The 22574-nt window shown below is 40.7% G+C and overlaps 1 protein-coding gene across 9 annotated transcripts in view; it reads right to left on the bottom strand.

Moving 5' to 3' along the window:
* nphp4 (nephronophthisis 4) overlaps positions 1 to 22574 on the bottom strand; it is a 461721-nt gene that overhangs the window by 334785 nt on the left and 104362 nt on the right. For 7 of the 9 annotated variants that reach the window (XM_057860675.1, XM_057860682.1, XM_057860688.1 and 4 more), the window contains one exon: positions 3144 to 3328. In XM_057860675.1, coding sequence (XP_057716658.1) covers positions 3144 to 3328 — 185 coding nt within the window. The remainder of the gene's footprint in view (positions 1 to 3143; positions 3329 to 22574) is intronic. The other 2 variants (XM_057860654.1, XM_057860700.1) reach the window with 1 other exon arrangement.

The raw sequence follows: 22574 nt of genomic DNA on the forward strand, positions 1-22574 counted from the left end.
GAAAATTACCGTACTTGAGTAATCAGATCAGGAAGATTTAAAGGGCCTATGACAGCAAAAAGCATGTTTATTTCATATTTCAAGCGGTATTTCATGGTCCTCAATGAAATGGAACACTTGGATGTGTGTGGAAGCAATCGATTTATATATTCATTTTTTTTAATCCAGTGCCATGAAAATGAATAACTTCCTGTTTTGAGGAGGAATGCGAATGTGACGTCAACCGGGTCAGCATCTCACAATACAGCATTGCTTTATAGCATGCAAATGGACTGTGGATTATATGATTTTGCGGATGAATTGGTTTATTTTTCGCATCACGCCAGGCAAATGTGCTGCAGGGTTTTGTTGCTGCACCAGTGAGAGGCGTGTGAGCCTTTTTCCCAAACAGTTCCCATTCACCCAGAGATTGGCCAAAACAAGTCCGAAAACTGTGGAACCTTTGGACTTATGAGGAAGCGAGTAAACATCGTGTTTTGTATTATGTAAAATACTGGGATCATGGCACACGTTTATATATGTTTAATACGTTGCTTGCATTTTGTGGCTGTCAATGCTCCTTGTCCACCGAGAATGCCACACGGCCGACAACTGGTGCCTTGTCGCACACTCCCATCGGTCCTCATCGCGTGTCCGCTGGGAGAGCGCTATTGTAGGCTTATGCTCGTACGGTTCTCCATATCGTCCAGATTTCCAGCCCCCACTGCCATCTTCATGTGCCTGGCAATAGACCACTATCTTCGGGTTGGGCTCGGGCAGCAACGCGCTCCTCCGACGTTGGCCGGTTTGTCCGGCGATCATTCTCCAGCTGATTCCCCAGCAAACGAGCTCTCATGCCCGCAGCAGGGGAACGACGAGCTGTAACTTGCTCGCTGCCGGAGGGGTTGCCGATCAGTAAAGACAATCGACAGCCATGCCGCCTTGTGACATGATCCGGGGGAGTTTTGTGTGATTTTTCGCTTCGAAAGGTGAAAATAAGGCTTTGAAACACCGCTTGATTCGGGTTAGCTTGTCGGCTAGCTGTCACGCCTCCTTGGTTGTTTACGCTCTCCGAAGCCGGGGCAGGGAAATGAAAAAAGCCGGACTAACTATGGTGGCATAGAATATTGTTCGGGAGGTGCAACAAGTCGATAGTTTTGACCATTGTGGAGTAATTTTATTTATTTATTTTATTTATTTATTTATTTTCCCTTCAGGGATGACAAATCCAAACAAACATACAGCATTTATATGTGTTTACAATTCATTCAACCCGAAAAGAAAAGGGCTGACGGGAGAAGCCGAAGCTTATTGAAACCCGTCCCCAATATACCATAAAGGACGCAGAAAATATCAAATATCAAATTTTTGACATTCAGATTTCGTAATGATCACAAGTTTTTTTTGTTTGTTTTTTTTCAATAATAACCATCCCCTCTGATTGTTCATTTTCCCAATAGTGCATAGTGGATCGATGTGCTCGTTATGTTGATTAGATCCAGTAGACTAGTTCATAATTTAGTACTTAGTTTATTCAGTTGATTCGATCCAGAAGATAGGGAATAGCTGAGGACCGATGGTAGGCCGTGTCCGCCACACTCCTTTTGTTGACTCAATGCTCGTCGCAGTTTTCGTTCCTTGCTGACTCCCGACGATTTTGCCATGTCGTACTAAATAAATGCATTTTTAATATTTCATATTCCATTTAGCACAAGACTGTTATTTGTCATGACCATAGAGAGCATAGAGAGATAGAAATAATGACATTTTGTGGCTCTCTTCGTCGCATTTTGCTCATTTTGAATAATTTGCCCTCGATAGGCTGAATTCTAAATCAAATGAAATCAAGACCCTGCCAACGTCATCCTCCAGCTGGGGACGCTAGAGTGCTATAATGGCAGGTAGACGGCAGATTAAAAGATTAATTTCTCGTCATCTGCGCTTTGCCAAATTGTTGCATTTAGTTGAATTGTCTCAAAATATGATTGTAATTCACATAATAATGCAATTTAAGATTTTTTTATGCTGTCACAGGCACCTTAATGTGTTGCAGAATAAATTATAGGAGATGTAAAACAATGGCTTGCTAAGATTGCACTTTTAAAAGAGCATTAAATGTGCATACAAAATAAAATTCCCGATTGTTTCTTTAAGCAATGCAGAATTGCACTTTCATTTCAGAAGAGCAATAATTAAAATACCACAGTTTAGCCTCAAATGGTCTAAAATAAAAAATAAATGAGGATTTAAGTACAACAAAATAACAATTGGCTAACGTGCATAGCAAAAGTCCGCTAGTTTAAGAGCGAAAACATTTTTGGCCTTCACTCGCCTACGTGACAAACATTTTTTTTTACAACGCTCTCAACAAATAGGCATCCAGATGGGTATAATTCATTGGAAATAATGTACTGTTTTCCTGCTGAGAGTGTAAAATCACCAAGTTGGCGTTGACCTTGTCGACGCCACAATATGTGTTCATCTGTCAACGTCTATTTGAAATACAGCAGTTGGAAACCTTTATTTATTCATTTATTTTTGGAGCAAATGTTTTAAATTTTACAGATGAAAACATTTTCAGTGAACATGGACTAGAACAAGACAAAATTACTCTTGAGTTTCCGTCAAAAAAAACTAGATGCAGAAAAAAATACATTTTGAAATGCCTCAAATAAGACTAATAAGTATTGTCGTCCAAAAGACTAAGACAAAAATGAAAAGGGCTGCTAAAAACAACACTTTTGCGTAGCAAAAGTCCGGTAGCTTAAATGCGATAAAATGCTAAATAAATAAATAAATAAATGCTTTTTTTTACAACGCTCTTAACAAATCGTTCAAACACATATTCCCACAAAAACTGCTAAATATACAAATAAATTACAAAAGCATAAAAAAAATACAAACCATTACAATGTCACTATAATCAATCGAATCATCGTAGCAGCAATATTTGATTTGAATATTTTTTTCTAACCGATTCATCATTGCCGCACTAGTTCAGGCCCAAAATGAAGGGGTACCAAAGAAACAAAATGACAAGACATGGACAACCACTGAAGTAAATGGCAAAAATCCGAGACATAATTTCCTTCTTTTATTTGATGAAAATTAGCATGTAAAACAGAAGGAGGTTAGTTGATCAGTGATGTAAAACTCTTGCTCACCTGTCGTTGTTCAGCGTATTCCGTTTGGAGATGCTGTCCCCTCGCCCTTTGGATCCTGTGGTAAGAAGCTCTAGCACCATTATTTGAGGTGTATCGATAAAACACCAGCCATTGTGAACGCCGACGTGCAGCCTTCTTTCCTGGATTGCGACCATTTTCAGTGAGCCCTCTTGATCTGGCTGCTGCTGAAAATGACAGTGAAAGCAGACAGTGATTAATATAATTAAAGAATCATCTGTCCAACAATTTAGCATAGGAGGATGTTCATTTATTTGAATCATTTTCAGCATTTGGCATATGAATGAATCAAATCCCGCACAAAAATGGCTATTCCACATGCAATTTAATTTTTTAGAGTTCATTTTGTAATGTCAAAAACAATTTGCTGCAGAGTTTTGGCGACGTCTGACAAGAGAATGAATCATTTCAAAGTTCATTTTAACGGGACTCACAGTTATTAGAGAGGAACTAAAATTAAGAAATGCTTTTTTAGAAAAGAAATAAAGTGAAAACGAGAGTAAGACTGAACGGGCCTTCGCAGTTTGGCACAATTCTGACAGCACGCAGCTCAGGGTGGTGGCAGACCGTCCCCGTCTCATCATCTCATGAGAAACTAACATGTGCTCGAATCTCGCCTCTTTTTTGTGTGGAAACTCTTTTGTGCTGTGGCCATGGCTGACAGAGATGTTATTGTATATGCTGAGATGAGAAATGCATTCACACACCTAGGTAAAAAAAAAAAAAAAAAACTATTTAAGAGGGTCCTACAAAAAAGGAGGTGCTATTGAGCTCTGCAGCCACACGCTTATTCAAAATCAAAATGAATCTTCTAAAAGGGCCAATTCGACCAAGTGTGCAGTATTTCGTGGCTTTATAAACTGCCAGAGTCCCTGAAAAAATCTACTTCCTTTTAATGGCAAACAAAGGGTCGTCATGGCAACAGACAAGGACATGGGTTCGAGTGTTAACACTAGAACTACCAAGGGTGGATCAGTTGAAACAAATCACTGTTGTAACATCAGTTGTAACATCAGAGGGATGATCTGACCCTAATCAGCATATCCTTTGTGAGCACTATGGTCCTCATTAGTCATTCCCATTCACACTTGCAAAACCACAGGGTTAGATTGTTCCAATTAGCATCTTGAGTGTTTGCAGGGCAGGGCTACCTTGGCTTTGTTGGACAGTGGACCATTCAGACAGGCAGTTTGCCTAAAGTGTACATATGTGTATTACACCTTTCAAATTGTCAAAACTGAAGGAAGTCAAAGCTTCAAAAAGCATTCAAAAGTACTATTGCCTTACCTTGCTTTCTTTGCTGTCTGTCAAGCTGAATAACTTCACGTTTGGTGAGGACAGAACATGTCATATTAATAAAGTAAAGTAAAAAAAATAAGACACTGTGAGGTACAATAAGGTACTGTTTACACGACTAAAGAAAAAAAATGACTGGAGACAAAATGGCGGAAGAGACTCTGGTATTGTAAAGTCGAAATCACATAAATCGAGTATGTCGTAACCCGGGCACTACCTGTATTTTCTTACAAAATGCTTAAAATAGTACATATAATACAGAGTCCTGCTTCAACCACCACTATGTCCCCAAACAAATTTTCACAGAGTGACTGCCAATTTTTCAACCCAGAGTACGGAACAACACTGAGCTCCCTTCACCTTGTACACCATTACAATTGAATGGCTTTCCTCCCGACACATCTCTGTACACCTACACTCCACCTGGATCTTTCTTTTCTTGCCATTAGATCTTCCTGTCCTTCTTGCGGCTACAGCCTTCTCCACATCCACCCACATTCTCAATCAAATTAGCATTTCAAATTTGCTATTTTTCTCCCCTCTGCCTCTTCCAGGAGCAACAGCAGCAGCAGTCTATTGGATCTTGTTACTGTATAATAACACAAGGCTTACTTGTCAGCATACTCTGACGGTTTCCATCATTGATTTGTCCGTTCACTCCTAACTCTGTCTTGTTGTCTTTTGTTACTATTAGGGGCTGCCAGGATTAAGTGAATCGATTAATCAACAAGTAATGTTTTATTAACTTAATCAACATAACTTAATCAACATCCATTTTGATAGTAAATTAATCATTTGGAGACATCGTTGGCCTTGGATGGATGGATGGATGGATGTTATTAGAGGTTATTCTATCATAGTAGCATATAATGCCGGGGGGGTTAACAATATATTGCTCAACCGCGATCAACTGTGTTACAATTAATCGCCTCCACAAATTACTAATCATGACAGCCCTACAGTATATTACACATTTTATGTTGACTAATGGCATCACCACCACCACCACCACCACCACCACAAAAAACGCTGTTTTCTCAATAATACATGTTTATTTTTTTATTGTTGTGATAACATCACCAACCATGGTGGTGACGTATCTTTTACTGAATAAATCAATACGAATAAATAGATAGCAGCACAAAAAAAAAAGTTACAGCACAAACAAGCGCCAAAGTAGCAAAAACAAACGGCATCGGTTCGGGTCTATTTTGCAGTAAATGGGGGGCTGCGAGTGACATCATCAAACAATATGAATAACTCAGTATTTATCATACAAAATGCAGCAAGGACAAAACTTTTACAGCACAAACAATTGACAATATTTTAGCCATTTTTAATCAAAATGGGGGTTGGCTGACCTCTGATTGACCTATAAAAGAATTGTCGATATCTCAAAAACGATAGTAGCTCAAACAAAATCTTTTACAGCACAAAATTAGCATAAATGATTGACATTACATATACATTTACAGTTGTATGAAAAAGTATCTGAACCTTTTGGAATTTCTAACATTTCTGCATAAAATCACCATCAAATGTTATCTGATTTTTGTCAAAATGACACAGATGAAAAAATGGTGTCTGCTTAGCTAAAACCACCCAAACATTTATAGGTTTTCATATTTTAATGAGAATAGTATGCAAACAATGACAGAACGGGGAAAAATAAGTCTACCATCACATTTAATATTTTGTGCCCCCCATTGGCAGCAATAACTTCAACCAGACACTTCCTGTAGCTGCAGATCAGTCTGGCACATCAATCAGGACTAATCTTGTCCCATTCTTCTCTTCAAAACTGCTCTAGATCAGTCAGATTCCAAGGATGTCTAGCATGAATCGCTGTCTTTAGGTCATGCCACAGCATCTAAATGGGGTTCAAGTCTGGACTTAGACTTGGCCACACCAGAATGTGTATTGTGCTCTTCTGAAACCATTCTGAAGTTGATTTACATCTGTGTTTTGGATCATTGTCTTGTTGCAGCATTTCTTTTTAGCTTGAACTGTCTGACAGACGGCCTCAGTTTTCTTGCAAACCATCCTGATGAAATTTTGAATTCATTCTTCCATTAGTGATTGCAAGTTGTCCAGGCCCTGAGGCAGCAAAACAGCCCCAAATCATGATGCTCCCTCCACCAATCTTCACGGTGGGGATGAGGTGTTGATGTTGGTGAGCTGTTCAATTTTTCCTCAAAACAAACAATTCAACTTTGGTGTCATCTGTCCACAAAATATTTTTGCCAAAACATTCTGTGGACTGTCCAAGTGCCTTTTTGTGAACATTAAACGAGCAACAATCTTTTTTTTTTTAGACAGCAGTGGCTTCCTCTGCGGAGTCCTCCCGTGAACACCATTCTTTGCCATTGCTTTACATATAGTTGATGTGTGCACAGAGATATTGGACTGTGCCAGTGATATCTGTAAGTCTTTAGCAGACACGCTAGGGTTCTTTTTTACCTCTCTGAGTATTCTGCACCAAACTATTTGCATCATCTTTGGTGGACGGCCACTCCTTTGGAGAGAAGAAACAATGCCAAACTCTCTCCATTTGTAGACAACTTCTCTGACTCTTGACTGATGAACATCCAGACTTTTAGAGTTGGTTTGTATCCTTTCCCAGCTCTATACAAATCAACAATCCTTGATGGCAGGACTTCAGACAGCTCTTTTACCTGGGCCATGATGCACATCAGACAATGCTTCTCATCAAGACATTTCTTACCAGGTGTGTGTTTTATAGTGGGCAGGGAAGCTTTAAACCACTCATCAGTAATTGGGCACACACCTGACTTAAAATGTTTGGTAAATATTTGTTTCAATATCTCTTTAAGTTTCCTGAGGCAGAGTGTTCACTTACTCATTTTTCCCGTTCTGTCATTGTTTTCATGGGCCTCATTCGAATATTAAAATCTTTAAATTCTTGGGTGGTTTTAGTTAAAGCAGAGTTTTTTTCATCTGTGTGATTTTGACAAAGATCAGATCCCATTTGATGGTGATGCAATGAAGAAATATGAGAAATTCCAAAATGTTCAGATACTTTTTCATACTACTGTACTTCTGATGCTGGGGACAACTTGACAGGTTTTTTTGAAACATAGCTGAAACCAGGGAATGATCATATAGAACGATTAAAAGCTAAAAAAAAAAAGTTACATTTGCATGCAAACCCCTCTTTAAAATAAATAAGAGCCATTAAATTTTAAAGGCAGCACACGTCAACCACTGGTACGGTGTATTGGGTTAGGTTAGGGTTTAGAACTACCTTACACACATACATTATGTTCACAAAGAAAACCGTAAAGATTCCCTTTTTTAAATTGATGATTTTTAAATTTAAGACCCCCCCCCCCCCAAAAAAAAGTGTACAATATTCTATCATTTGGGGATGCTGAATTTCGTTTTGAAGTTCGATGGCAATGGGAAAGATTCAGGCAAAAAAAAAAAAAAAAAAATGAATATGCCAAGGTTTCATAATGAATACCCTACAGGCCTTGACAACAGGACATTGCGCTGTGGTGCGTTTTGTCAGAGTCGTCTTTTCATTTTGCTATATTAAGAAGCGGTGACTCACCAGCTCAATGCTCAAAAGTACGTATGGTCATTTAAACCGTGGCGGTTCTCATTTGACATTGGAGGTGTTACATAACTGTCTTACAGCTGGATCACATAGGGTAGGCTCCATCCAATTAATGTTTGTCACCTACACTGAGTGCCGAAGCTCAGATAGTCACTGACAGGAGAGTATAGGAAACAATTCCATACTCTCTGACAAGGGTGCTAATCATTCGTACACTATCAATTTACTATCAAATCACCACCTAATTAAGGGGTGGGCAAACTATTCCGGAAAGGGCCGCAGTGGGTGCGGGTTTTTGTTCATACCCATCATGAGGACAGCCTTTCACCAATCTGGTTTCTTACAAGTGCAATCAGTTGATTGCAGTCAGGTGCTTCTTGTTTCCACTGAAACCTCATTGGTTAAACTGTCTGTGCTGAATCAGTTGAAACAAAGACCAGGACCCACTGCAGCCCTCGAGGACCAGTTTGCCCAACCCTGACCTAATTACACCGTAAAACTCGCCCAGTTGAATGAAAACCAGTCCAAATGAAAACCTCCCGTTTGTTGTTGTTCCTTTGGCCAGGTTGTTGATGTTGTGCCGACTTGGGTCGTCGGAATTGCGCTAGCGCCGTTCCGGCGATTTAGCATTACCTTTAGCATAGCGAGCGTCCTCTAAAACTGTTTTTGTGTTAGTTTTGTTTTGTTAGCGTCGTCTACGTGTAGAGCCTTGGCAATATATGTCGCAATGTTAATTTTTTCCCAATATCATTCAGGTCTATCCCAGAGTTATTCATTTTATCTGTTGAAAATTCTTCTTCTTTTAAATCGAAAGCCCCCTTAAAAAATTGCAATGATGCCAGGCAGGAGGTCTAGAGGATGACAAAAGAGGAGGTTTATGGAGGTAGTTAAAGATGACATGATGCTAGTTAGTGCGAGATCAGAGGATGCAGAGGATAGGGTTAGATGGAGACAACTGATTTGCTGCAGCGACTCCTGTAGGGAAAACCCTAACCTAACCCTAAGGAAAAGAAGTAGTAGTTCAGGCCTAGACAAGAAACACTAGGGAACTAAACACAAACCCAGTGTACTGTATTTTGTTTCTTGACACTAACACTGCATCAATGGTTGCGTTGCGCAAATTAATCTTACTGACACATGTCGTTTTAGTTTGACGTGAACTTTAATGGCGCTGACGATTGATGCGGCGGATTTTAAATGCCAGCAGCAATTCTGATTGATTGGAGTATGTCAGGATAATAAAGCCTTTTCTTGGATGTCATTTTGGGCGATGACACATGGTTAAATAAAAGGCATTCCTGTGTAGATGAACAAATGACTCATCGCTCACAATATTGAGGAATGATAAGAGTCAAAAGCTGCTACCTGTGTTTTTGTTGCGTTCCCACAATTCTGACGTTTCAAATAGGGCTTCACAGTCAGTCAAAGCATTTTCATGTCGAAAGCATTTTTGGTCTGCATCAGCAACAACATAAACCACACATTTACAAAGATGGACGATCGGCTGTCTCTTCCTCGGTTTTAAGATTCAGTAGCAAATTAATTTCGTTATGTTTCGAGTTGAATCTTGCCATGTTTTCAGTTTGCCATGATGAGAATTGCGATGTTTGCTGATGATGCTTTTCCTCTTACTTACTTATTTACTTACTTACATCATCAGCTTCATGCTGTGACCGGAGACTTAACTGTTAGCTGTTTTCGTGCATGCCGCATCACGGTGAAATCCCGGACATTATACTCGGACGGGACGCAGTTAATGTCCCGGGATTTAACTGGAGTTTAGCGTATGTCTGAAAGGGGCTTAAGAGACATGATGCTGCGTTTAATAGACTACTAAAATACGAAACGTTTAATTATGAGTAGGCAGTTAAACGTTTAAACAAATACCTAAAGTGCCTGTGACACCATAAAAAAAATCTTAAATAGCATTATTCGAAGGAAAAGTCATATTTTGAGAAGATTCAACTATATACAACAATTTGGCAAAGTGCAGACGAAGAGAAATTAGTCTTTTAATCTGCCGTTTAGCCCCTCCAGTCATTATAGCACTCTGGCGCATCCATCTGGGTGATGACGTCAGCGGAGTAGTGATTTCAGAATTCAGCCAGATGGAGGAGTAGGGTTTTTCAGCAATTCTGGTTCAAGTGGGATTTTTCAAGTGACACTGTGTTTTACATTGAAAAAAAATTCGCGGCACACCACAAACCAAAAATGTTCCAAAATTACTCTCTGTACAACTATAAAATAATTTCTCAATATTTAGACTTACTCAGTGTGAAACTTGAGCCTGTATGGATGAACACAAATTCCTGGCAGGAATCTTCGTACACAGCTATTGGTCTCTCTCTGTTTTTATTCTTTCATAGCAGTTAGGCTTCAAAAAACTCAGAATTGTCAGACGGGGACTTTAGAAATGTCTTTAATCGCATCAGAGGCAAACATCTCGCTGACAATAGCTTTGCAGGCGGGTAGTATTGTCTGTTTCTGGATTCAGGAACAAGTTTAGCAACAAGGTAACTGACTTTGAGAGCTTTCTCATTTACCTTTGCAGTGTTTTTTAAAAAAGTTGCCTGTTTCTCTGTGTTTTCATGGAGGCGAACAAAATAGTCAATCGACTTGTTTTGAAACAAGGGCAACTGCAACTGCTCGTGTCGCGTTCAAGAACTGCTCGGATTTCCAGCCATCAGTCACCTTGCTGTCCTCGACAATGTGTTGGAATTGAACACGGGGAGGATTGACGGTCTTATGTATGGATGAAATGGAAAGGACACTTTCGTGTATAGTGACACTTCACGACTCTAATCAAATGATGTACAGTAAACGTGCTGGGGTCCACATTGTCACGGACAGCAAGGTGGCTGATGGCAAGAAATCTGAGCAGTTCTTGAACGCGACACGAGCAATACCTTGTTCATTTGTACACGACCGCAACCTTCTACCTATTCCTTCTTTCCTAATGCAACTTCGCCCGACAACGTAAAAAAAAAAAAAAAAAAAGGATACTGGATAACTTCTCGCGGCACACCTTACGATCTCTCACCGCACACTAGTGAGCTTCTTAAACCTCCTGAACGGTATTTTATGCCACCGGAGTTAGGGTCCAGCTCTTGTCATTTTCCAGTGGGGACTCGGGAGGAAAGTGTAAACAAAACAGGAGTGTGATAGCTAGGCTACATGCTAACCTGAACTGAGCGTCTCTTCTAAGTCTTTTCCTCGCCTTTCGAACACGAAAAATCACTCAAAACTATCCCGACTTATGTCAAACACGGCCACGGGGGTGATTGTCTTCAACAATCAGCCAGCCCCCGGTGGCAAACAAATCTCGGCTCGTCGTTCAGTTGGCAGGCAGTGCTCGTCGCTGTTGGTGAAGCAGGGGAATGAACGCCGAAAATGGCACGTTCTCGGTGGGCAAACCGGCCGACGTCTGAGCGCGTGGCAGCCCAAGCCCAACCCGAGGATAACGCTCTCACGGCGGGCACATGAAGAGGGCCGAGAGGGGTGGAAGTTTCTACACAATCGCATCTTCTCGGTGGACAGGGAGCATTGTCACCCACAAAATATGCAAGCCACCTCCTTATTAAAACGTGTGCCATGATCCCAGTATTTGACATCCTCGTCCGTCCAATGTTCGCTCTATTGTCGTACTTGTTTTGCCCATTCTTTGCGGTGTCTTTTTGAAACCCAAGAAGGCTCACACCATTCTCCCTGGTGCAGCAACAAAAGCCTGCAGCACATTGGGCTCAAATGATGCAAAAAATAAATGAATTAATCCGCAAAATCAGCTGGATCAGCAGTCCTTTTGCATACAACAGTTAACTCTATCGTGAAGATGATGTCTCCTGTTAATGTCACATTCTCATTCTTTCTCAGTCCGAGACCGCCATGTTCGTAGCGCGGGATTAAAAAAAAATGGAATGAATTTATCATTGCGTCCATTTCATTCACCGCGTGTAATATGAAATAAACATGCTTTTTTTGTGTCACAGACAATTTAAAGGGCTAATTCCAATTAATGTGGAAATTCAGGTTAGGTCACCAGCGTAGGAATAGAACTTGCTCGTCAGCCAGGGACTGTAATTAATAATGGACATTTTGGCTCATTAGAATTTTAATATTAGACATTGTTTTGGTATTTTTCTATAACTCCAGTTGAAGTTGTTGTCTTTATTTTTCACAGAATGTTTAGTTGAAAAATCTTGAAGTTGTTACATTTATCATTATTGAAGCATCTAGTAGGGTGACACAATATAGTTAGCAATCATATGTGAAGTCCACCAGCGCATATATCTGTATCGGTTTTATATCAGTATCGGATTTTTGGGTTGGACAACTTCGGAATATCAGTTATCGGTGAAAAGTTTATAATTGGACAACTCGAACTGATACTGTAATACAACATTTTACAACATGATATCGCCCAGAGAACCGGATTTTAATTAGTGTAGTGTACTTATGGCATTCCCCCTCCAAGATACTGTACTGTATTAGGACAGCGCCGGATGTGCTTCCTTACAAAAGCAATATTCAAAACAGTTTCTACCAAAACACTCTCTTCAATTAAAACGTTTGTGTTCCCTTTATTTCTCTGCCTTTTGCGCCATCCCAGCCTGAGCCTTTTTTGTGCCGCTCATTTTTTTTCCTTCATCCACACTTGATCGGTTCCTACTTTCTTCTCTCTCCCAACGCGCTCCAGGTTCAATCGCTACAGAATTCTTCCTCCCTTGCCTGCAATATAAATATTTCAAAGCTAAGAAGCTTAAAGGGGAGAAAGAAATGGACCCGAGTTAAATTGTACACTATTTCTTTTTGGCGACGCGAACATAGGTGCGCTCTGTAATAACGTTTGACGATATTGTGAGCATCAATCCGTCAGTAGATGTGGATCCAATCGCCCTGGTCCCTGTTATTCGGTACGTTCACTTGACAACCTGTGCGGAAAAAGTGAAAAACTGATGTGACCAAATGTTGGATGCATCATTAAAAGGGAAACAAAACAGGATGTTGAACGGTACAGTTTTGCAGGCTTACCGAGGCGGTTTATTATGTTAACAAGTGAACAAATGCAAGATCGTTGTCAGTGAGGGTTTTTGTTTTGCCTCATTAGAGAAAAGTTGTCCTTGTAAAGGTGCTCTGACGGGAAACAAAATGCCATTAAATCATGACATTTCTTATTGAAAATGAGAAATCAATGCTTTAAAATGAGATATTATACTTAGGAAGTGGAAGAGTTATTCTCATGGCCGCTTGCTTTGTCTTCATGAAAAATATCACTGTCAGACAAGACTACAGGCAAATACAGTGGGGCAAATAAGTATTTAGTCAACCACTAATTGTGCAAGTTCTCCCACTCGAAAATATTAGAGAGGCCTGTAATTGTCAACATGGGTAAACCTCAACCATGAGAGACAGAATGTGGGGGAAAAAAAAATAGAAAATCACATTGTTTGATTTTTAAAGAATTTATTTGCAAATCATGGTGGAAAATAAGTATTTTGTCAATACCAAAAGTTCATCTCAATACTTTGTTGTGTACCCTTTGTTGGCAATAACAGAGACCAAACGTTTTCTGTAACTCTTCATAAGCTTTTCACACACTGTTGCTGGTATTTTGGCCCATTCCTGCATGCAGCTCTCCTCTAGAGCAGTGATGTTTTGGGGCTGTCGTTGGGCAACATGGACTTTCAACTCCCTCCTCACCCCGTGGCGTCAAAATGATAACAAGAACGGTGAGCAAAAATCCCAGAACCACACAGGGTGACCTAGTGAATGACCTACAGAGAGCTGGGACCACAGTAACAAAGGCTACTATCAGTAACACAATGCCCGGCCAGGGACTCAAATCCTGCACTGCCAGACGTGTCCCCATGCTGAAGAAAGTACACGTCCAGGCCCGTCTGCGGTTCACTAGAGAGCATTTGGATGATCCAGAAGAGGACTGGGAGAATGTGTTATAGTCAGATGAAAGCAAAAGAGAACTTTGTGGTAGACACACAGGTTCTCGAATTTGGAGGAAAAAGAATACTGAATTGCACCAGTGGAAACATCATGCTCAGGGGCTGTTTTTCTGCAAAGGGACCAGGACAACTGATCTGTGTAAAGGAAAGAATGAATGGGGTCACGTATCGAGAGATTTTGAATCTCCTTCCATCAGCACATTGAAGATGAGACGCCGCTGGGTCTTTCAGCATGACATTAATCCCAAACACACAGCCAGGGCAACAAAGGAGTGGCTTCTTAAGCATTTCAAGGTCCTGGAGTGGCCTAGCCAGTTTCCACATCTCAAACCCATAGAAAATCTGTGGAGGGAGTTGAAAGTCAGTGTTGCCCAACGACAGCCCCAAAACATCACTGCTCTAGGGGAGATTTGCATGGAGGAATGGGCCAAAATACTAGCAACAGTGAGTGAAAAGCTTGTGAAGAGTTACAGAAAACATTTGGCCTCCGTTGTTGCCAACAAAGGGTACATAACAAAGTATTGAGATGAATTTTTGGTATTGACCAAATACTTATTTTCCATCATGATTTGCAAATAAATTCTTAAAAAATAAAACAATGTGATTTTCTCGGGATTTTTTCCTCATTCTGTCTCTCATGGTTGAGGTTTACCCATGTTGACTATTACAGGCCTCTCTAATATTTTCAAGTGGGAGAACCCGCACAAGTAGTGGTTGACTAAATACTTATTTGCCCCACTGTAAGGGCAGAACAGATACAGGACGCCTTCTGACCACGGAAGCCGAACGCACGCGTCATGCAGCTGAATGAGCAAGATTGACGCTGACAACAAGGTGATGAGCAAGAAATCCAAAAGCCCACGTCTGCACCACCAAATCCTGCAATCAGCTCTTCTGGACAGTCCAGAACAAATGGCGGGACATCTTGTCTTGCCACAAGGAACATCTGATAACGAGGAACCCGCGACTGAGAAGTTGACACTCAGCACTCACGTGTCACTGAGCTGGCAAAATCCTCAACTCTCGTTGCCCTGACAACAGTAATGGCCGTATTCCTCTGTCCAACAAACAAGAATCCTAAACAAGGCACAAACACACCCTTCTTCCGGACTACAGCCAGCCTCACCAGAGCCTTTAAAAGACAATGTTTAACTAATCGTTGTCATTTTTCTCGGGAATCTTTTGTTGACTTGTGACATGGTGACCCTGAATCCAGTTTGGCTCCTCGGCTGGGTCTCTCTGTGCTGTATGATTGCTGCAGACTTTGAATAAATTGTCAACTTGAGTTTCGAAGCCTTTTTTCAACTTTTAATATGGAGTCAGTACAAGGGGTTAAGACTAATGTAAACACGCAGAGTTTGGCCTTTTGCCCGGGTTGTCGGGTCGTTGGAATTGCGCTAGCGCGGTTCCGACAATTCGACTGGCGTGATTCCGGCAATCTGGCTAAAAGGTCAGATTCCTTCAATAGTAACTAGGGGTGTGACAAAATATCAGAAAAGTGATATATCGTGATACTTTGTAGCCCAAAAGGTTATCGATATGCTCCTGCTAAGAATCGATATATGGTTTTAAAAAGGTGCCACTGTTTAAAAGAAAAAAAAGATTGCTACCAGCAACTTTACCTCTAAATTTTCATGTGTCCGAGCAGACACATAAGCTCCCTGAGCTCACTGAGGACCACCGTGAGCAACATCAGATCTGTACGCTGTGGCCATACACCAGTATATCGCCTGTTCAAAACTTAATATCACGAAAAGTTACATAGCTTATTAAAAGAATGAAATTACACTAGCAAAATTCAGCAGTTTACGATTAATATAACTGATTTGCCCTACTTAACCCTTTACACTCTAAGCCTTTTTTGTGAAATTAGAGGTCGATTTTTCTATGAGTATTTACAGTGCCTTCCATAATTATTGGCACCCCTGGTTAAGATGTGTTTTTTAGCTTCTAAAATTTTTTTTATTCAAATACTATGGGACCTTAATGGAAAAAAGAGAAAAATAGAACCTTCAATACAAGTGCATTTATTCAGTGGGGAAAAAATCCCACATAAAGAAATAATTACAGTATTTGACATCAAATAATGTGTGTCACAATTATTAGCACCCCTGGTGTTAATACTTTGTACAACCCCCCTTAACTGTCGAACATTTCCTCTTATTGCAATAAACGCCCGCAAAGCATTGAGAAATGCATCTGCACTCAGGTCGTCTACTACTTCGATGTGGATGGCACGTGAACACAAACAAGTTAGAATTAGTCAATATTTTTTTAGCTCTTTGCATCCATCTTTAACATAAATCGGTCCAAAACCGTCCATTCCAACATACGTGAAAGGAGGAGTTGGCTCTGTTCGGTCCAATGGTAAATCTCCCATCTTTTAAAATTCACTTTTCCTTCTGTACTTGCGGCACTTAACACATTTGTAGATGTGAGAAGAAACTGCATCCAAGAATCCACAAGCCGTTGGCACGTAGCTCATTCAGTGTCATTCCACGGCCTTGGTGTTGAACTTTCAAATGGAAATGACGAATGAGTAAAGCAGATATATGGCTGTCTTTGGGGAGTATTACTGGATGCTTCACGTTTGGATGTAGCACAGCTTGACTCAAACGACCTCCTACTCTGAGGATTTCTTCTTCGTCTACAAATGGGCTTAGTCTGTACAGTTTGCTATTCTTTGTCTTGGGAACTGTTTTCTTTGTTTGCAGAAACTTTATCTCTTCTGAGAAGGCTTTGTGTTGTACAAGTTTGACGACAAACAGTTCAGTTTCCTTTCTCTCTTCCAAACTGGTACTTTCTATTGTCTTTTTTACTTCTCCTTTGAGTTGCTACTTTCCGTCTCGATTGCTAGCTCCTCGATTAATCTAGACCATTCTGAAAACTTCTCAAATCTTCCGAGAATGGATGACTTCTTTTGAGCTTGTAGAGCAGACACACACTTTGCAAAGTTCTGGATCGTTTTCCTTAATTTCTCCCACCTTGATGTCTCTATCTGGTAGATTTCTTTGCCAGAAAAACGCTGGTCCCTTGAACCAGTTGGAGGACTTGAGTTGTTCCGCTGTTAAACCTCGCGAAGCGTAGTCGGCAGGGTTTTGTTCCGATGCAACATACGCCCACTGCTCTGATGTTTTGCTCAACTTGATTCTTTGAATGCGGTTGGCTAAGAAGACTTGAAATCTTCTGGCGTCGTTGTTCACATAGCCGAGATCCACTGTTGAGTCTGTCCAGAAAAACTCTTGAACGTTTGAAATTTCAAGTTCTGTCTTGAGGAGATCACTGACTCTAACTGCAACCACTGCTGCCGTGAGCTCCATTCTTGGTATGGTCGTGACACTCGTGGGTGCGTCTCTTGATTTTGCCATCACTAAACAACAATGGACATGATCTGATTGATTGATGATTCGAGGATACGAACACATGCGGTGACGCTGGCATCTGAGAAGTGATGAAATTCGTAATTCTTGACTTCTCCAAAATTTGGTGGAGTGAAACATCTTGAAATCTGTACGTCAGCTAAACTTGATAGGTCTCTGATCCAGAACTCCCATTGTGGCTTTAAATGTTCTGGAAGGTCTTGATCCCAATCCACTCTTTCTCTGCACATCCGCTGGACAATCTGTTTCCCAAGGAGTACAAAGGGTGCAATGAAGCCTAAGGGATCGTAAACTGACGCTACAGTGGAAAGCACGCCTCTTCGGGTAAGTGAGCTTGATTTGACTTGAACTCGGATTTTAATAGCATCTGACATAACGCACCATTCAACTCCAAGTGTTTTTTCAGTGTGTGGCAGGCTGAGACACATATCCAGATCTTTCACTATGGCACGCTCTTCTTCTGGATTGGTTGACATCACACTTTCCTTGTTGCAAACAAACTTGTGGAGTCTTAGTTTTCCTGTAGAACATAGTTCTCTTGAGTCTTTGATCAGTTGAATGGCTTCACTTTCAGAAGAAACACTTGCCAGGCTGTCATCAACATAAAAGTTTCTTTGTATGAAACGAATTACATTATGTTTGAATTGACCTTGAGCTGCAAGATGTTTCAGACCAAAGTTGGCGCAGCCTGGAGAAGATGCTGCTCCAAAGAGGTGGACCTTCATCCGGTAGACTGATGTGTACTGTCCAAATATCCCTTCTCCCAACAAAGAAACATGAAATAATCCTGATTTTCTCTTGCCACGTGAAACATTCTTTCTATATCACAGGTGAATGCAATACAACCTTTGCGAAACCGACAAAGAACGCCCACCAAAGTGTTCGTCAAATCAGGACCGGTCAACAGATTTTCATTGAGGGAGGTGTCTTGGTACTAAGCCTGTCGCAATATGCAATAATTCCATTTATCGCGCGATATATAAAAATGGAGGCGATAACTTTTCCGCTGCGATTTATCGCCTCGCGTGCACGTGTGTGTGCGCGTGCGGCAGACGTGCTGTTAATAGTTCGTTACCAACTGCGCAAAATGCATCTTCGTTCCAGGTCCGCCAAAAACTAGCGCCAGAGCCAATTGTTCCCATTATATCCTATTGTTCAACGTATACCGGCCGCGTCAGTGCTCCGGAGTGACTGTGGACCATCTATGGCGCGCCGGTGTTCGGCCATTCCTTACTACGCGGCGAAACGTTCTACACAATGCTCAGGGCGCTTGCGCATGCATTCACACGCATGCGCAAATCTGTTAGAGGCGGCGATTACTCACTATTTTTGTTTTTATTTAGTTATTTAGAACCTTTTCACAGCCTCAAAGATACTTTTTGCATGTATTACCCTCTCATACTTTTAACCATTGTGTTTTTTTGTGTTAGCTTTGAAGCAGTTGACCACATTAGTCACGTAGCGTGTTTAAACCGTCCTTATTTGATATAACTACATTTAAGTATTTTCTGCAGGCATTTTTTTAGTACCTTATTCCTGTATGCATCTAAACAAAACAAGTTTAGAGCGCACGGTAGTACTTTAGGTCTCAAATTCGACTAATGTAGGACGTTTCGCCGATGTAGAATATTTTGGCAGAACACCGGTGTTGTTGACGTGCGGGCGCTCCCGTCAGGAGTGACATTTCACGCGGGGCGGCTATTTTTCGGCACAACGCTGGATATTTACAATTAAGTCCGCCAAAACATTGTTACCGACTTGGCTGCTACGAATAACCTCACTTTGACAAAGAACAGCTGAATGAAATTACCGGTAAGAGCGCTGTGCTTCAAACTCGTCCTGTATATGAAAGCCCTCATATGCTGGTGTTGTGTAGTAATGAGCAGACGTGACTTTCGCGGCGCTTGCTAACTTTTTTAATGCGCGCACACACTAGATATCATGAAATGGCAAACTAGATGTGCTACTTCCCATGCCATTGGCTACGTGAGCCCAGAGTGATTATGGGACATGTAGTCCATATACTACATCGATGAATTCTAAACTGTCATTTGTCACATGAGATTAAGAAGGCCAAATCAATCCATACCAGTGCCTATAGATAATGTTGCAAGTATTGTTAATTCAGTACGTGACACAAATGGATTCGGACCATAAATAGGATGTCTTGCTCATGTAGTAAACCTAGCTACTAAGAGAGCTGTAGCAATCAACGGTGTGCCCTGCCTCACTTTACAAACAGTAAAGATTGTTCTCAGCACTTTTATGCAATTTTTTTTCATATCAGTAAGAAGTAAGCACATAAATATTATGCACTAAAATGCATGTTTATATGATGGCAATTTAATTTTTGCTCGTTAGCAAAACAAAAAACAAAAAATACAATTGTTTTTTGTTTTTTTACAGAGCATTAAATGTATTGAATCGGATCGAAAATCATGTCCCTCGTATCAAAATTCGTACCGAACCATGACTTAACTGTATCATTGCATCCCTATGGAACACCATTGCAGAAGCTATGACGGGAAATTTTTTTCTAAATGCTGAAGTTGTTAAGTGCATTTTTTTTTTTTTTAAACACATTTTATTTATTCTGTGTTTCTGTGCGGTATAAATATTGTTGTTTTTTACTTAAGAGGTATGGTCTATTGTTTTTAGTTGTGATTTCTTAAAAAGTAGATTTGAATTTAAGAGTAAATATCGCGTTTAAATGGGTGTACTTCATCTATTAATATATACTGTATTCGCACTGTGTTATTGTAAATTGGTTTAAAAAATTGGGGGGGGGGGCGCAATAATATCGCATATCGCAATAATTTATGAGAATAATTATCGCACACTAAAATTTGTTATCGCGACAGGCCTACTTGGTACTTGGCAGAAGCATCAAATACTACTCTGATTGTCCCTGGTTTGTGTGGATGAAAGACTCCATGGTGCGGGATGTACCATGTTGGGGTGTTGTCCAAGTCTTTCTCCGGAACCTTTTCGGCATCACCTCTTGAAATAATGTCATGAAATTTGTGAGGTCACTGTAGTATGTTTTGTCTTTTCTTGACTTCTTTTCTAAGCACTTCAGACGATGTGTTGCACATGCTTTGTTGTCCGGTAACTTAGGTCATTCATCATGAAACGGTAGAGGCATCTCAAAATGACCGCTTTCGTTTTGCTTGATGTTGTTTTCAAGTTTCGAGAGGAACTTCAAATCATCTTGAGATATAGGATTGTTGTCAAGACTCTTTTCTGAGAAGTCCGCTTCCAGCGCTTTAACAGTGTTTGCCAGAGTGACATCTTTTACTTTCGTCCTACTCACGTAATGGACCTCCTTCTGAAGCTTGATGTTAGGCTCGAGCTTGGGAATGGCTTTCTTTACTATGATCCGGTGGCTGATCCCGATGGCATCTCCGTAGTTGAGACAGGGATTACTTAGTCCGACAATGCTCCATCCCAAGTCAGTACACTGAGCAAATAGCTCGTCTACTTTACCTGACACAATCTCCCTTGGAAGGAGGGCTTGTGAGCAGTTGTATCCAATCAACATTCCTATTTCACAATCTTGCAGAGGAGTGATTTCTGTTTGTAGGTGCTCCAAATGAGACCAAGCTTTAGCTGTTTCGTTGGTTGGAATGTGAGATTTGTTGGCTGGAATAAACTCTCTCGTGAATATTGGAGGTAGAGCGATTCTCTTGCTTAAGTTGAAACCTCGAACTTGAAGATCTTGCAGTCTGTGAGACTGAACAATTGTGTTTATTGAAGACATAGTAGACAGTTCTAACTTGACGGGTTCTTTATTGGGGTCGAGAAAATCTGAAATTTCACTCAGAACAAATGTTGTGTCGCTTTGTGAGTCGAGTAACGAGTACACAAGAACTTCCTTTGTGGGTTGTGCAGAAGTTGAAAGCCAAACGGGGCCAATAGCAGCTGTTTGTGTGTTACTTTATTGACGAGCAACTCTATTTGTTGTGGCTGTCACTTGTGTTTCTTGAACTTGAGTACTTGAACTTGAATCTTCTTCACTTGCACTTGCTTTATTTGGTGCTTGCTTTCGTTCTTCTTTAACTCCATCTTCGTGCAGACAGGTAGGATGTTTCTTGTTACACTTCTCACATGAACTGCGATTTGAACACTTCTTAGAATGATGGCCAGGTCTGAGACAACCAAAACATAGCCTTTCTGCCTGAATGAACTTGATTCTTTCTGGCACAGGTTTTTCCATTAAACTTCTACACTTATGTAGACTATGCTTGGGCTTCTTACAGAACATACATGTGAGTTGTGGCTTTTCCTGTATACTTGTTGTCAGCGTATTAGCACCAACTCGTCTCTGTCTAAAAGATTTCAGCTTGTCTGATTGATCTTGCCCTTCTTGCTTGAGTGACTGTAACAAAGTAACAGGGTTACAGGCGATCTTGGCTTCTCTTCTTAGAAATGTAACAAACTGACTGAAAGTAGGGAAGTGATGACGTTGTTCTTCGATTTCCATGACCTTACGGTTCCAGCTAGCAGCTAGCCAATCTGGTAACTTTGCTAGGCTCTTTCTGTTCTCATTACAGTCATTGAGAATCTCCAGTGACTTGATGTGAACCATAGCAACTTCACAAATGCGCAGGAAATCACCAAAATTTCTTAGTTCCAAACTGTCCTTTGATGGTATTTTGGGCCATGCTTGTAGCTTGTCTCTGTACGCTTTTGCAATTGTGTAAGGATATCCGTACCTCTATTTGAGTAGCTCCCATGCAGTGACATAAGCAGACTCAATTCCAAGTAGGAAGTATCCGTCGAGAGCACTTTTCACTTGTCCACTAACATATCTCCGCTGATAGAATATTTTCTCATTTTCAGGAATGTTTCTCTGGTCAGTGAGTGTTTTAAGTGAAAGTTTCCAGTCACTGTACCTTAATGGATCTCCAATGAAGACTGTAGGCTCAGGAACAGGAATACGGCTAGCTTTCATAGCAGCCACTGGCATTTTAACCAGATCTGTAGCATTGTCACTTGGCTAGGTACTCATAGCATTGTGAATGACCCTCTCTTGATGAGGAGGGAACCTTACATGCTTAACTTCTGTGTTTGACTTCGTAAGATCGACTTGTTCCTCAATTACACTTGTTTGATCATACACTTGCATTCTGGCTTGTGCTGCTTTCAGATCCTTAACTTTCTCTAAGTGCTGTAACCTTCTTTTCCTTTCATCAAGCATTCT

This window comes from Corythoichthys intestinalis, chromosome 2, assembly GCF_030265065.1.
Source record: "Corythoichthys intestinalis isolate RoL2023-P3 chromosome 2, ASM3026506v1, whole genome shotgun sequence".
In the NCBI taxonomy this organism is placed as follows: Eukaryota; Metazoa; Chordata; class Actinopteri; order Syngnathiformes; family Syngnathidae; genus Corythoichthys; species Corythoichthys intestinalis.